The sequence below is a fragment of the Nilaparvata lugens genome, chromosome 3 (genome assembly GCF_014356525.2).
Source record: "Nilaparvata lugens isolate BPH chromosome 3, ASM1435652v1, whole genome shotgun sequence".
Classification (NCBI taxonomy): domain Eukaryota; kingdom Metazoa; phylum Arthropoda; class Insecta; order Hemiptera; family Delphacidae; genus Nilaparvata; species Nilaparvata lugens.
The window spans coordinates 16,748,423-16,766,143 of NC_052506.1; the positions used below are offsets into that span (position 1 = coordinate 16,748,423).

At 32.3% G+C, this 17,721-nt stretch overlaps 1 protein-coding gene across 3 annotated transcripts in view; it reads left to right on the forward strand.

Moving 5' to 3' along the window:
- LOC111050660 (Golgi-specific brefeldin A-resistance guanine nucleotide exchange factor 1) overlaps positions 1 to 17,721 on the forward strand; it is a 64,019-nt gene that overhangs the window by 25,876 nt on the left and 20,422 nt on the right. For all 3 annotated transcript variants that reach the window (XM_039423089.1, XM_039423088.1, XM_039423090.1), the window contains exons 14-25: positions 99 to 214; positions 853 to 979; positions 2,021 to 2,157; positions 2,977 to 3,179; positions 7,998 to 8,121; positions 9,691 to 9,899; positions 10,065 to 10,128; positions 11,441 to 11,613; positions 12,800 to 12,899; positions 13,570 to 13,746; positions 15,931 to 16,051; positions 16,902 to 17,041. In XM_039423089.1, the coding sequence (XP_039279023.1) occupies positions 99 to 214; positions 853 to 979; positions 2,021 to 2,157; positions 2,977 to 3,179; positions 7,998 to 8,121; positions 9,691 to 9,899; positions 10,065 to 10,128; positions 11,441 to 11,613; positions 12,800 to 12,899; positions 13,570 to 13,746; positions 15,931 to 16,051; positions 16,902 to 17,041 (1,691 nt within the window). The remainder of the gene's footprint in view (positions 1 to 98; positions 215 to 852; positions 980 to 2,020; positions 2,158 to 2,976; positions 3,180 to 7,997; positions 8,122 to 9,690; positions 9,900 to 10,064; positions 10,129 to 11,440; positions 11,614 to 12,799; positions 12,900 to 13,569; positions 13,747 to 15,930; positions 16,052 to 16,901; positions 17,042 to 17,721) is intronic.

The following is a 17,721-nucleotide window of genomic DNA, read 5'->3' on the forward strand; positions in this document are numbered from 1 at the left end:
CAATAGCATTCATGTCTCAAATAAATTATAGAATGAATTCGGTTTGAAATCCCACCTCACAGTATCTTTATTACTAAGTAATGTGTTACATTTTTCAGAGGCAGTTGTGCAAATGTGGAGAATCCCTGGTTTTGTAACAGAGCTGTATCTGAATTATGATTGTGACTTATACTGTCCTAATCTTTATGAAGAACTAACAAAACTTCTATCAAAGGTAAGTGTTTGAAAAATTTGTAGTAACCATGAAATTATTATTATAAAGTAAAAAATATAAATTATTTGTAACCCAATGATTAATTCTTAGAGGATTCTTTATAACTTGGGCAAATGGTGTATTCTACATTCCCAGACCATGAAACTGTTTCAAGTAAGATGTCCTACAGTACAGATCTTCACAAGAATGAATCTATAATAATACACCACTTTTCATTCAAGTCTAGTATCTGAGCTTTTCCCCTGTTTAGTGGCAGTGGAACTACTGAAAATAACATTTAGATAAAAGTAATTTGTGGAAAAAAGGTCTAGAGAAAAGAAACAAGCCTGGTTTGAGGTAAACTCCTGTGTAGAAGGGGATACTATTCATCATGTGCTTTTTCTCCATAGCAAACTTTGCTTCACTATAGCAAATAAAGGCAATAAATCAAATCAGCTCTCTCCAGTTTTTCTCTGTCTGGAAAAATTACGATTTCATTGTTGAAGCGACATTACTTCTCTGAAAAGTAACTCTTCATAAAGATGCAGAGTAAATATATAAGGTGAAGAAATAAAGAGTAAATGAAATATATATAATCATTAAAAACATTTTTGATTTTGTTAAGAAAGGATACTCAATATTCATTTTATCTCTTCCAGAATGCATTTCCTGTTTCCGGAGTCTACAACACTCATCTCCTATCATTAGATGCCTTACTGACAATTATTGACTCAATAGAGAATCACTGTAATAGTAGAATACTAAATGAACAACGAAATGGAAACGGTATGAGTATGCTATAAATTAACAGTTTTTAATGTATTCGACTCAATTGAAACATTATTAATATTGAATTTTGGTTCAATAACTGAGCCGGTTAAATTTTAATCGTGATTAATTTCACGAGAACCAATCAGAGAAAGCGTTTTTGAAAAAACTAGGTTTTGAAAAATTGGTTCTCGTGGAATTTATCACGGTTAAAATTTAACCGGCTTTTGTGCAACTGGCACTTAGTGTTCATTTAGAAAGTACGATTCCATCCCAACTCTTATTTCACGTTGAAGTATGAATTCTAGATCCAGTTGTTTTTTACAAATATTTCTTTGTTATAGATAAATAAGTTATTTTCAATGTATTTTTTAGAAGAAAGTGTTGACTGCATTCACGTAATGTTGAAAACCTTTTTATAAGTTTGAAATTCTTCAATCATATGAATTGATTCAATTGTTCAAAAATTCTATTGAATATTGCTCCAATTTATTCAATGTAATACAACATTTTTTGTACCAGCAAGGTGAATCAAGTTAATCAAATCACTGCGTGATCACTCAGTAATTAAATAAAAATACTAGGAAATTGTCAAAAACCACAGATTTATTGATAGAAAAAACGGTTTCGGTTGTTACACCATTGTCAATCTCTGATAAGCTCTTTAGAGTTTACAGTCTTTAGAGATTGACAATGGTGTAACAACCGAAACCGGTCTTTCCAACTATCAATAAATCTCTGGTTTTTGACAATTTCTTAGTATTTTTATTCAATATGAATAATTACCACAATATTAACTTCTTTACTACACAAAAAGCACTCAGTAATTTTTGATATTCTATACTGTAGCAATTCAACTAACCAGCTTGTAAAGTTGATGAAATGTACTATTGAATTAAACCTATTCGTTTTTGAATTTGCCCATTACAAAGTATCATCTTAGAGTAAAGATACCTTTAAAATACTTGTATTATTTGTCTCTGGTATCATTCATTGGGAACTTGTTTATTCGACGTTTAAAACAAACTAAAAAATAATAGTGCTATTTTCGTTTTCTAGCCGAAGCCAGTGTGCCTGTAGAGGCCACTGGAATACTACCGAGCCCCAATTACATAGTACGCACAGGCAGTCGGCAGAAAATATCTGCCAACATTCCAAGTCACGAGCAACTAATGGCCGTCAAACGAAAGAAAAAGGTGAGTTAAGACTGGTTCGAATGAAGCCATATTGAACACAAGTGAAATGGACATGTTACTTGGGCCAAGACAAGAGAAGCAAGAGAAGTCCTTCTGTTAGACTGTCATCCTATTACTTGGACCAAGTAGGGTTCACACGTATTTCAATTTAGCTCAGTCACATGGTGTTTATCTGGTTCCATCTCACATAATGGTCCTTTATGAGAATCCAAATCTGCCCGAGAAGAGTTTGATGGAAACAACCTTAAAGCTGTATTCCAGTTAACAGTGAGTGAAAGTGAACAGTGAATATATAATTCTTTCCATGAGTTATAATATGCATACTCGCTGGGCCGGGCTAAGTGGGAATAGTTCAGTTAGAACTCGTTGGAATTCAGCATCTTGTATGTACCTGTAAGTTGGAAGGCTTACAACATAAAAGTAATATACATCAAACTTCAACATCTTACTCTCTGTTGGTCCAATATTTATATACTTGTACGCCAGAATCGCTACCTATAACTTAAATACCACTCGAATTCAAAATATTGGTGTTTTCAACACTTATCTGCCAAGAAAATACACGCTTTCTCGATAATGTTTGGGGTTTTGATATGTTTTCCTCATTATGTATAAATAAACTCACTATATTACCGTAATAAACCAGTTAGTTGATTTTGTAATTATTAAAATTTTCTATTTATAATGTATCTATGAATAACATAGAATATGTTATTAAAAAAAAGAAGTAAATTAAAATTTATTTGTTTTAGTTGAAGTTATTCATCAAATTTATTTGCACGAAGGTAACTTTCATTAACTCACTCGTATTGTTTGCAGCTTTTAGCCACAGGAACAGAGCATTTCAATTCAAAGCCGAAAAAGGGAATTCAATTCCTACAGGATCAAAACTTGCTATCAACGCCTCTGGATCCAGTTGAAGTTGTGACTTACTTGAAGGAGAATCCCTACCTTGACAAGAAAATGATTGGCGAGTACATCAGCAACCGGACCAACTTGAATGTTCTCGACTGTTTTGTCAAGTGAGTATTGCATTGTTCGAGTTTCAAATTCTCATGTAGAAGTTTCTCTGCATGATATGCAATAGCATCTAATTATCCTTGGACCGAAGCCAGGTACTAATATTTATGACTTATTATAAACGCTATAATTTGCTATAATGAAGCCACTTTATGCAATCCAATCAATCAATAATCAATAATTTTATTCAAATCAACACAATATATTATACATAAAAGAAATCAAAACACAAAAATAAATTTCCAATAAAATACAAAAATAGGCTTCATAGCTGAGTGTGATGAAAAGAAAGAAAGGTGGAAAAATACCTAGCCAACAATGGTTTCCCATGTAATAGGCAGGTAGAGGGTATATAAGTAAGGAATGAAGGATGAAGAGGAGAAGAAAAGGTAAGTATTCGAGAAGAAAGTAGGAAAAAAGTGAAAAAAATGTGCAAAAATTGTAAGCGAGTCCACTTTCAACAAATATATCTAAACGAATTTGGCTTTGCAAACAGTAGTTTGTTTTTAAAATCTCGAGATTAATACGTCGTCGATATGGAAGAAAAAGTTACTGCATGTCCAACAACTTTGAATATAAATTCATGAAAAACATCAGAATAGACATGGTCCGATGGTCGGCATTACTGAGTAATAAGGTGCTACTATACCTTGATTTACAATGTGTAATATTTTTCATTTGGAGTGGTTATACGTGCTCTATATGAATGTTCTCCTAGATATAATTGAATTAAGAGAATTTTTCTGAGTCTACAAAAATATGCCCATTAAAGTTAGCTATTAATAAATCGCAATTATTTGTTGTATTTTTTAAAAAAGTTTATTTAATCGACTGAAGAATGCTCATAAGTTTTAGCCGTCTAATTTTAATATGAAATCGAATACTACCACTTATCAAGATTCATTCCTCATTAGATTGTTGGTTTTGTGTTATAATAATATTCTTCACTCACTAAAATCTCTTTAAGGCTGTTCGTTACACCTTTTTACTTTTATTCAAATTGGATAATCTTTGTCAATATAATTGTTAAGATCATTATAAGAGTGAGAAAAAGTGGCAACTGAAATTTTCAAGTGGTCTAATAAGCGAGTTATGGGTTGTTAAATATTGCTAAACTCCGTATTCTTTCCAGATCATAAACGGTTTCGAATTTTCCATTGGAGTTTTTTTAATACATTCAGTATATCATTGGCTTTGTTCTAATATGCGTTTTTTTTCTCGATAAATGCCAAAATAAACAAGTTATCGAATTTACAAAAAATGTTACTTTTTTATTCATGAACGATATGGGGAATAAAATGTTTTTGTTTGGAAAGATACATTTTTGAATTTTTAAGAGAATTTCTAAGAATATAGTCGAAACCGTTGATGATCGGGAAAGAAAACGGAATCTGGAAAGTTAGCACTTCAACAACCCATAACTCGCTTATTAGACCACTAAAAAATTTCAGTTGCCACTTTTTCTCACTCTTATAATGATCTTAACAATTATATTGAAAAAGATTGTCCAATTTGGATAATAAAATAGTGTAATGAACAGCCTTAATACTACTCATTATTAATCTCATGAAATAATATAATTTATCGGATTGGGGTTTCAGTATGTAGTCCATTTTTCTTTCGTAAACCGTACTCAATGAGTATTACTAAAATTGACGATTTTCCATTGTATTAATGTTATAATGGTCCTTGGCTTTACTCCTATAAATTCTATGAAGTGACGTCCTTCGCCAGAAACTTGCCTGCTCAATCATTTTGTGACTCAGCATTTGCATAAATACGTCAATATCTTCCTTGATGATTCGGCCTCTTTTCATTATTAAGTAATCACTCATCCTGTCTAGTATTATACCAAATAAATCAATCGGTGTTCCTCTAGTCTCATTGAGTAGTCCTCTAATAGCCCAGCTGGGCATCTCAGGTGTTAAGGTTGTAGAAGTTTCAAATGGAGTTAGATCTTTTTTCGAATGTGATTTATTTTCAAGGAAAGACTTGAATTCTTCAAGATTGCGTCTATTAAGTCTTTTATATTTATTGAGTATCAAATCCGTTACTTTATCATAAAGCTGAATGATGTCTTCTAAATTATTGTCATGGTTTGATGAATGAAGCTCATCCATGTAGCAATCAATACTTCCTGAAGTTTGAGGTCGCTTGTTATAAACTCGAATTGTTCGGCCATTAATCAAATTTGATTGGATCTCTGTTATTTTTTTATGTAGAGTCCACCTGCGTCTCTGCTTCGACACATTTCCTAAAATAGAGTGAATTCTCATTATTAATGGAGAATATTGACCTGTGTAATGATAGAAAACTGTCCTACTGAGTTATTTAATACAAATCAATTTTTTATAAAACATACAGAAATAAACAGGGTAACTATTTCTATCATTTGCTTACGTCATTGTACAGAATGTTTGAGACTAGTTAAATAAATAAATATGATTTTATTGTCGTTAAATTCTTAGAATAATAGGCAAAATAAAATATTGAATACAGTAAGACAAAAGATAAAATCAAGTTTTACAGCAACTGTACAAACAAAATTACATTACTGAGTCTTAAAGATAATACAGTAAGTAAACTGTAAGTCAATTCGAATTTTCAAATACATTAATAAAATTCATTTGAATGCACAAAACATATTCCTTACAGCACAACTTTAGGGCAACACTGGTAAGTCTAATATTTCAGTGTTGGAGTTTCTATTTATGGTAATATTAGTTGAACTCCTGTTGAAAACACTGAATCCCAAGCAATTTTCCACCCTAGATATGCTAGGGCAATTGCTTGAGAATATTTTCTCTAAAATATTATTTGAACTTCCATTATTATTTATAGAATCTTTGATCTCTTGTGAATAATTTTTTAAATTGTTTTTTGCATTAGAACTTTTTCTTCGTAGTTTCTTGATCAATATCAATAGAAAACGTTCGATTTCACTTTTTTCATTACCAATCTCATCTACAATGAATTCTGATAATGCTTGTAGTAAATGCAGTTTTGAGTTATAATTTTTCGCTCTGGATCCTTTATTCGGCATTTCTTTGTTTCCTTTATAATGGTTTTATTAATTCTAGAAAAAGGATTCATTTCATAAACAAATAATTCTTTATAATCTCTTACACATGTAATGCAACATAGTCTTGATAATGAATCGGATTATCAATAATACATCAAGTTTTGATGAAAAATATTTAAGAATTAGTGTACGGTATTCAAAGCATTTTTTAAGACATAATTATAATGAATGAACACCGTCAATCTTCAAATAATTATTATATGCAATGTAAAATCTGTATAATATAAAATCTATCTTTTTTCGTTAAGGCTATTCTTGATTAGGAAAAAAATAAAAATCGACTTGATAATTTTATAAATGCCGAAACATGTCGTAGGTAACATTCAAAAAAAGATTACTTATATTTTATTCATTTTCAAATAAAATATTTATAAAATCCTTTTTAGTGCAACATACTTCTTTTTAATAGTATAAATTCTAAATGTAAAGTAATATATAAATGTTAAATATCAGCTTGAAAATGTCACCTGTGTGGTCACGAAACCATGGTCCTGCACCAAATAAAACTGTAGAATTTGACGATATTTATGTGTGTTTTTGTTTCATTAATATTCAATTCTTTAGAGTACCTATATATTAATAGCCTACAATTGAAATATTATTTACCTTCAGTTATATTTTTGTTGTTGGGCTCTGTCAGAATCGTTATGCCATTCGATCATTTGTCAAATGTTTAGGTATTGAAATAATAATTAAATTGTCATTTTTATCTTACTTTATAACGGAAAATTTATCAATTTGTATAAATAAGTACATTAAAATTTGGTAGCAAAATGGATAAATATTTTGAGTCTCCAGCTGACTTTTCACGGTATTCTAACATATTTTTTATAAATCGATCATTTGTACTACTGATACCAGAAATCACAGTAGGGTCCATAAAGCTCTAAAATAATGACATTCGTCTTTTTTCATGTGATTTTAATACATGTGCCCTTTTCTCGTGACTAAACGTAGCCCTATAGTAGTTACACTATAGATTGGCCATGGAATGAACCATCTTAACCAACCCAACAAAGCTAGACAGCACCCATATCATCAACAATCTACTACCAATCTCATAAAATTAGACAGAATCTGGCCTGGCATGGCTTACTAACCTTAGCATGTGTTACCTCCTGGGGCCTACTGCATTTTAAAATAAGAACTCAGTAGTCAGCTGGTTATTTGAATAGGAAATCTCAAAAATATTAGCTTTTTACCTAATGAAACAAGACCTTGGTTCAATATTGAGTTCAGTGAGATTTAGGGTTATGGTGACATCACGCCTCACAGCAGGCTGGGATCTACACAAGCAATTTTTACAATTTTGTTCGGTTGGCAATACAATTAAACAATCTCCAGTTGATGTTAAGTTGTAAGGTTGGAAATAAATGAGGACATCTCTATTATGTATTGCAAAAATGTCATTAAAAGAGAACAATACTCCGTCCATCAGTATTCAGTAATAACTAACGTCCAGCTAATTCGATATCTGACCAATTTGATCGAGTTTGACAGAGATGCTGGGAACATTGTAGAGGGAATGATAGTTTTCCATTCTGGTTTCTCATCAGGGATGCTCCCGGAACACTACACGTATGTTTTGCAATCTTTCAGATGCTATTTCAGCTTGTAGACGTTCAAGGTCAGTTCAAAATGATGAATTTGTTTTTGGTGATAGTGATATGTATGATATGGAATTCTTTTAGTCAGTATTTGAAATAATTAATACAGTTGCTTTCTGATTCTGTTGCAGGTCGTTCGACTTCACGGAGACTAGAATTGATGAAGCTCTGAGACAGTTTCTAGAAACTTTTCGTCTGCCGGGTGAATCGCCACTCATATCCCACATCATGGAGTGTTTCGCTGACCATTGGCATGTAGGTTAACTATTCAAATCTGTTAACTATCGCAACTTTTTAGAAATCACCAAACATCCATCAATCGCTATTTATCTCAGCAGTAAAATTTTAAACAGTAATGAAGTTCAGTAAAGCTTAAGGTGCGTACAGATTTACGCGCCGCGAACATGAGCAATTTACTTTTAATCAGCTGTTGCCAAGCTTTTTATATCTGTATCTTACCGTTTCTGTAAAAATACAGATATAATCAGCTGATTAAAAGTGTATTGCTCATGTTCGCGGCGCGTATATCTGTACGCACCTCAAGATGGTCGTGTAAAATAAATATGTTTTTCATGTTTATGCATAAACAATTATTCCAATATCTCACCTCATTCATTACAAACTAAGTCTTTGTGCCGGTTAAATTTTAACCGTGATTAATTTCACGGAAACCAATCAGAGAAGCCGTCTTTTCAGAAAAGCTTTTTCTGATTGGTTCCCGTTAAATTAATCACGGTTAAAATTTAACCGGCTTTTGACTTAAGACTTTTGACTAAGGCAACCGGGCCTTAGACTTTAGTATGTTGCTCTCCTATCAAATATTCAAATCACCTTCATGCTTCAAGATATATTCGTATATGCTTATTCATTTATAAAATAATAGTACCCTTTGAAATTAATAAAATGATAAAATATCTATATTTAATAATAATATATATCATTTTATTAATTTCAAAGGGTGCTATAATTCTATTTTATAAATAAAAGAAAAGTAGCCTCAATTCATAAATTTTTTCGTATATTCATATTTTAACATTCTCAAATCATTTTTCTAATGTTGATAAATTATCTCTAGTTGAAATAAAAATCTAATTCATACTAGTTCTGTATCCTTCAGTATCCTATTCATACATTATCAGTATCAGATTCAGTTCGGTATAAATATTCATCCCATGAGCTTTAAAATGGAATTATTTCCACACAGCACGGCCGATCGAGTATGAATAAGTATTAAAATCATGGAAAGAGTATTTTTACTGAATCGGAAGCGGGCTTGATTCTGATATGGGGGAATCCAGCATCAATCATTTATTTAATTATACATTGATACATACAATATCATTCTCAATTATGAATGATTGGGAAAGGAACAACAGGCTCAAAGCCCAAAACTGTTCCTTTCCCAAATTTAGATAGAAATTGTCCAAAAATAGGTTATGTTTACACTTCATGATTTTTGTCCAATTTTGAGTCCTTGAAATCCTTTCCTAGTTTTGTTTTTGTTACTGTCTCAAACTTTCAGTTGCTATTATCTTTATTATCTAGTTCATCCAAACGCATTTTCTTGGAATTTAACTTAGAACATTATAACAATTTAACAATTTTAACATAGAATTTTAACATTGTTTAATTTTAACATAGAACGTCTATTGAGAATTCTTATTCTACCAACTTGATCCATATAATTTTTATTCAAGATATGAATAGTTGGTTCATCACCAATTTCAAAGAGCAACATAAATTAGTTCTTGATCAATTGAAGATATACTATTTTCAATCTCGATTTTTTAAATATATGTTTTTCATGTTGTTGTTCAATTTCAGAAATGTAACAATGAGCCATTTGTGAATGCTGACGCAGCTTTCACTCTGGCCTATGCAGTCATCATGCTGAACGTTGATCAGCACAACTACAACGCTAAGAAGCAGAAGACTCCGATGACAGCCGACGATTTCAAGAGAAATTTGAAAAAAGTTAATGGCGACCAAGATTTTGATCAAGATATGTTGGATGATATCTACACTGCCATCAAGTGAGTGTCTTGTGTATCTTCTAGCAACAGTCATTATAAATTATTTTCCATTAAAATTGAATATTATTGAATATTGAAAATGCATGAGAAATCTGAATCGATAGAACATCACAAATTTTTATCGAATCAAATTGGTCAATGCAGTAATATTTATGTTTGTTGCAGAGCGGACGAGATCGTAATGCCAGCCGAGCAGACTGGTCTAGTGCGTGATAACTACCTCTGGAAGGTAAAATAACATATTTTATTCAATACTTGTTGAATACACAGTTGAATATCGTCAAAGTTCGTCTTATCAAAAAAAAATTGAATAGGCCTACATACTCAGAAAAATACAAAGAAAAAATGAGGAATGCAGTTAGAAAATGATTGCTTCGCTAGTCATTTCTACGACTAAGGCAATTAGAATAATTATTTTTCTAATCTATTTGAATATAGCATTCCATTTCATTTAAATCATTAGTGTCGTTACAATATATTATAATGAATGAACCACCATAATTGGCTACGACAATATACTATATATTGTTGAACAAATGACTAATTGACTCATATCATACTATATGAATTGAAAAAACAAATTGAAATAACAAAAACATTCGTACAACCATACAAGTTCTCAAATGGATAGAAATTATGCAGTTATCAATTTTAATTCATATCTCAAAAACTAAAAATAACTTCACTTGTATGGGCAATTTAATTAAAATTAATAAAACATGTTGGTAGGACTATTTTTTCAATAAAAAGAGTACTACATGTATTATATTGTTTTTATTTACTCAAAAACCAAATATTTATTACACTATATCGTAAAATAATAGTCTCTATAGAACTTAAATCTTAAATAATCTTTCTATAGATATGAAACATAACATCAAATCAAACTTTATTGTTTCATCAGTAATAGATCAAATTAAACTTGTGTAATGATCAAATCATCTTATCAGATATAACTTGAATATAAAGATAATGTTTCTAACAGGTTAGATTTGAATAATAATTTATCAGTAAATAATGTATCATCAATATAGAAATGACCTATTCTACTGAAGATTGCTACTTTACATCTGTACCCATCGCTAAAATCCAAAATCAAACATTCCTGTTAAAAAAACTAGTGCGCAGTTTGAGAAGGATAGATTTATCGGCACCTAATAACGGACAAAAATAATGCTGAACGATAAACTCTACTCGAGAAGGAAAAGGGGTAGACCGAGAACACGAGGGGAGGATGAGATCAGGGATGATTTAATAAGGATGAGCTATAGAGGATGGAGAAGATTCATTGAAGACAGATGCTTGAAGAAAAGTCGTGGAGGAGGTCAAAGCCCACACTAGGCAGTAGAGCTAAAAAAGGGCAAGAATAGACTACTTCACGATATATTGTAATAAATATTTGGTTTCTGAGATGACATTCAATAGAAATTGAAATAGATAACTGCATAGTTCCTATTTATTAAAGGATTTTTGTTTTTATTATTCATTTGAGCACCGTTTTTGATTTGATAATAACCGGGGATTTTTGACGTACTTTGCAGGTGCTGCTTCGGCGCGGCCAGGGCTTGGACGGAGTATACGTGCATGCGCCGAACGGCCTGTTCGACCACGACCTGTTCTCGCTGATCTGGGGGCCAACCGTCGCCGCACTTTGCTATCTCTTCGACAAGAGCAGCGACCCCGCCATCTACCACAAGGCCATCTCCGGGTTCAGGTCGGCAAAACTCACAACAAAAATACCAACCAATCAATCACACCAGTCCCGATCGACTTACTTTGCCAGTCAAAACTGATTTTACAAAATCTGTTTCTAATTGGTAGCCTGCACAAACGATAATCTTAATATAATAAAGGAAAGAATTGGCTTATACACGTTCAGGATAGGAAATTCACGAATGACGCATCATCACGTCTCAACTACTCAACTAATTAACTTGAAATTTCGCAAATAGATTCTTAATTTACCAAGGATGGTTATAGGCCTATTTTAAATTCTTCAAGATTTTAGTAGGTCAAGTTTTTAATTAGACCCTTGCCTTATCCTGGGGTTACCTGCTAGTTTAAAATTTAAAAATGGTACAATTATACAGGATTGTGCAATGAATTATCGACGATTTGGAATAGTTGTTACAAACTTATTTTTGAACGAAACTCAATTTTTTCATCTAGTGTGTACCTCAAATAATGCCATTTTGATAATAAGGGCCGTTTGCACAGTCAAAGCTTAAACTCGATTTATTCAGCTGGTGGCTTAAACTCAAAATGAAACACATAACAAACTAGACTTGATACGGATTTAATCCAGTTTAAAATGAAATTTAGTTTAAACTGTCCCTGTGCAAACGGCCCTTAGAGAGGAAAAAATTGTATTAAAATTGATCTGTAAAATAGTGTCCGTTTTTGTCGAAACACTCCTGTAGACAATTTAAAACGTTTATGACAGAGTGCCGTGTAAGAGATAACCCTGCCGTATCTGCAGTGAAGGGAATTTTGATGATTGAAGACTGGGGTTTTCTGTATTTAATAACTCTTTTGTAGCAAAATGGACAAATAATTTATTGTTTGATGCGGCATTAGTTAAAACTTCATTATTGGTCCTTACTTTTTCGAAAACGTCACTGCCAACAATTCAAATCGTTATCTACCAATGATTTATTTTTCTAACGTTATCTACCGTGATTTTTTTCTGCCACGATTGAGAAGATGACATCAGCCTCTATACTGTATGGTTTTAACATGAAACATTGATAAAGGCTGCTGACAGTTTGAAGTAAATGTCACTATGCTGTTATTGTTAACATCTGTTACTATGCTATATATATGTTATTTTCTTGTTTCATTTCCCTTACAAAAATAGGTATAAATATATTGATGTTGTTTGTTTTTCTGTGTAAATTTAGGAAGTGCGCTATGATATCTGCACATTATGGAATGAGCAATGTGTTCGACCACATCGTCGCCTCACTGTGCAAGTTTACCATGCTTCTCAATTCAACAGAGGTGAGCTATAATGTTAATTCTGTATTTTAATTGTTTCTCATTGTATACCTTGCTCCACAAACGAGAGGGACTTCAGACAAATGGCAATGAAGAACGCTTTTCAAACAAATTGCAATAAATATTATTCTTCAATTTTCGAATCAGATATAGTAATATCTAAAAACAATAAAAAAACTTGTAGTACCCTTTACTATTAAAAACTTTGAAATATTTTAAGTTTTGAACTTTGAAAGTTGAACTTGAAAATGACCTATGGCCAAACTAGTCCTTGAAATATTTTAAAGTTTTTAATAATAAAGGGTACTACAAGTTTTTATATTGTTTTTATTAATTTGTACAAAAGTATCCCATATAAATGAAGTGTTTTTATAGTATATTAAAGTATATTGGTTATAAATTATTAAAATATATTTGTTATTGAATTATGGAACTAGAACATATTCTATAAACACGCTATTCTTACCTAAGAACGCCATATTATTGATTATATTAATGTATTTTGGTTTGAAACTTGTATTACGTCCATTTTTTGTCAAATTGTAAATATGTATTCGGAAAGAACGAGCTACAAATTGCATTATTGAATCTCAAAAATATTGAATATTAATTTCTATTAAGATGATCAACATGTTCGTTTTGAAGATAATCAGCAATATTGGCCTTGTTTCAGACGCCTGATAACTTGACAATATCATTCGGTCAGAATCCGAAGTGTCGACTGGCAGCTGTCACTGTGTTCAACCTGACTCACCGCCATGGCGACACAATCAGAGAAGGCTGGAGGAATGTGTTGGACTGCATTCTGCAACTCTATAAATGCAAACTGCTACCTAAGATTCTAGTCGAGGTGATTATTTCACTGTTTGAAATAGTTATCAAGTATTTCAAATCCGAAGAGAATTCTGTTTTGATCTTCGATCATTCACATACAAGACACTTCAATAATTATTAACAAGACAAATTATCAATTTCCAAAAACGTCTAAATTGATCCATAAAAAACGTTCAGGACATGAAGTTGGCAACCTAGCGATGACATGTGATCAGTTGTTCTATCGTATTTTGTCGTAAATATAACCGCAAATTGACTCAGTTAACAATGGCGAGTCTGCTTGGGAATTGCGCCGTGGAAGAACAACGTGCCGTGATCAGATTTGACTGTCTGTCGTTTTGACTCTGGCTCATAGTGGTGGATCCATGTTACAATTATTTTGAAAAAAAACATTCTCCTTGAGTTGTATACCGATTTTTCAACTGTTGACTGATTTGAATTCAGGTTTCTTTGTGAACGTCCGTGAGTTGTCTAGGCACTCATCTCGCACAACCATTGCTATAGAATTATTCATAATCAATCAGCTGACAAGTGGATTATTCATTACATGTATTACACAGATGTCTGGAAAAGCCTAACAATGGTTTACAAAACATCCCACGGCGTGGGTTGCTTTTCGTGGATTAGCGTGGGTCTACTTTGCGGCACCTTTATCACTGTTGAATTTATAAGTGTAAAAGTAAACGCGACTGTTGGAACTGTCCATAACATTATTCACAACAAGCTGCAGTACTGCCAGTACAACAAAACTTGTGCGAGATACGCCTAGAGATTCGAGAGAAGTTCCAACTTTGACTGGTCGTCCACTGCATTGATTATCACAAACTTTTGAACGGCCACTTTGAAACTGTTCTACCCATTTGTAAATGTTTGAAGGATTCAAACAATGGTCTCTGTACACGTTTAACATTATTTTGTGGATTTCGCTAACTTTCTCACCTTCTGCGACTAAAAATCTGATCACAGCACGTTTTTCTTTCATGGTGCAATTCTCAAGCAGACTCGCCATTGTTAACTGAATCAATTTGCAATTATGTTTACGAAATACGGTGGAACAACTGATCACATGTCATCGCAAGGTTGTCAACTTCATGTCCTGAAAGTTTCATACGGATCAATTGAGCCGTTTTTCAAAATTATAATTTGTCTCGTTACTTATTGAATGACCCTCCTATATTATCACATGATACATAAGTTACTTATCTAACTCTTGTATTAATGTGGAGGTCAGATACGCTAATGCCCTGTTTCTAGGGCACTTATTAAATCCAATTGCTCCATAAGCGCTATAGATTATCAATGGTCCATAAGATGCAACAAGTGTCTTAGGAACTGGATTTTAATGGAATATTAATATATCGATTCATTTCTTCCCAAAAATAACTATTGATAATTAAGCTGAATCTGCTCATTTAGTGCTAACCTATTGTGAAGTTGCAGGCTCATTCAATCTCGTACATTGAAAATTTATGAAATTTGTAAAACATTACTGTTGAATGAAAAGTTGAAATTTATCCTGAAAATATTCTAGACCATAAAACTAATTATCTCATTGCAATTTTTATAGTTCTTGAAAACAATTCGGTAGTTGTAAGGCTCAACTCACACTTACGCGACTCAGGTCGAGAAGAGACTCGACTCTAGTTTTGAGAGAGCATGTGCTTTTAAATGGTGACGTCGCGGAGACTAGAATCGACTGGTCTGAGTATCACCATTTGGAAACACATGCTCTCAACTAGAGTCGAGTCTCTTCTCAACCTGAGTCGCGTAAGTTTGAGTTGAGCCTAAGCTAAGGGCCAAGCCATATGAACCGTTTTCAGACGAGTAGGCAGGGCAGGAAAGCTCTCTGGGTTGGTGTTCGGGAATCAACTGATAATCAGCCAATCAAAGAGCTTCCTGCCCTACCGACTCGTCTGAAAATGCCTGAATAAACGCTTCGTATGGCTTGGCTATAAAACGGGAAAATAATTTGGATTATTGATCCGTATTCAATCTATACACAATATCCTATTTGTTCAGTTGACTATATAATATTAGTGGATGCAAGTGTAGATTGAAGGATGCTGAATCTTGCGTTTATTATATATATATTCCATTTATTATGGAATATATGGAATTTATCATGCCACTTCTTGACATCTCTTACGAAAAATATTGTAAAATAAGAGTGTCTTCTGATCAAACCAAAACGTTTTTCTAGGCCGAAGATTTCACTGAGACAAGCGGAAAGATCTCCCTACTAAGAGAAGAAATTCAGTTGACTCAAAAGACAGAAACTGGACTGTTTAGCTCGATCTATTCATATATTTCTATGGGTGCCGGTAAGTGAATCGTTTTAAAAAATCTTTTCCAAGACTTTCAATTACTATGATACTGATATTTGTAATTGAATGCCTAATATTAAAATAAAAATTGATCTGATCACCTCATTGAAACTGTTGCTGAGTACCTCATACTAGTTCCATTTCATTTCTGCAATAACATGTATCTGTATGATGTATAATCATGTTAACTTCCCATTCAATAAAAATTTGATTAGTGGCATATCACTTTAGTTGAGTACATCATGCAGATTTCTTTCTATCATTTTATAGCATAATTTATTTATTTAATCGTTCGGAATTATACAACTTACAGAAAAGTACCACAGGCTTATAAGCCCAAAACGGTCCCAATTCTAATTTATACAACAGTCCAAATGCAGCTAGGTTATGTGTCACTCAACATTCATCAATTACACACTCAATTTACAATTCAAGACACACAAATATCATTTTTAAATTAAAAAAAAAAAACTTCTAAATCAAATTAAATCAATCACAATTAATTAGAAAATTCCAAACTTTGAAAAAACTATAAAATTTTGACACCGTAAAGACAAACACACTATTTAGAACTTATCACAGCTGTTATATCCTGAAAATGACCTAGCTGTGATTCATTGTGTAGGAATACAAAATGCAATATCTTAATTGACTAAAACTTTGATTAGTAATGAAAACATAATATTGAGATGACGTCATTCTGGGCGTCGGCCTGTCGAAAGAGACAGCGCGTGACATAGGAAGTAGAAGTAACCAACCAGAGAGAACGTTCAATCGATCCTTCATTATCTATTTTCTCTACTCCGTCTTTGCTGTATAATAATCCTTTACTCAATTTTGGTTACAGAATCAAATCAAAAAGCACCTTCTCCAGAAGACCAGGAGTACATTCGGCTTGCTCAAGCGTGTATAAGTGAATGTCATTTGGAGCAACTGACAACAGAGTCAAAATTCCTACGACTCGATTCATTGCATCAATTAATCAAGGTATAGTATTCGATTTTAATCCTTCTAGATAAATCACTCTACATCAGTCTTTCTATCATGCTTATTTCAATAATTTACAAAATTCCGTTCTAATTTTCAAATTTTCTATTGTAATATTTCTTGATGTTTGGTAGTATTAACTAGAATAGGCAAATCAAAAATCAAATAAAATTTATTTTGTCAAATTGAAAACAATACAATGTAGACTATGAATCATAAAAATATTAGGCAAGCTAGAAATACATAATAAGATTCCAATAACACATTTAAACTCTTACATTTAAAATAACTTGTTATCTATCTGACAAAGCCAACAAAACCTAGGTTTGTACGCCTGCATAGGTACATAGTACATATACGCAGATACTCAATTAGTTGGAGCAAGTTATAAGCTGAAGTAATCTTTAAACCATTCAGGTAAAAATCAAAATTTCAAGTATATGTTGTCAACCTAGAACCAAGAGAGGTAGAATATTTGAGATGCACAGAGACTATTATTCCACAAAAAAGTGTGCTCTCATATCTAGAATTGGTATTATCTCATCATTAAAACCCAGTACTGGTAAAAAAGTTCTTAAAATTGCTTAAAGCATCTTAATTCATTTTTATTCATTTATAGACAATGAATACAATGCAGGTAGTTATACTAGGCAATAAAAGTGCTTCAAACACTAATTTAA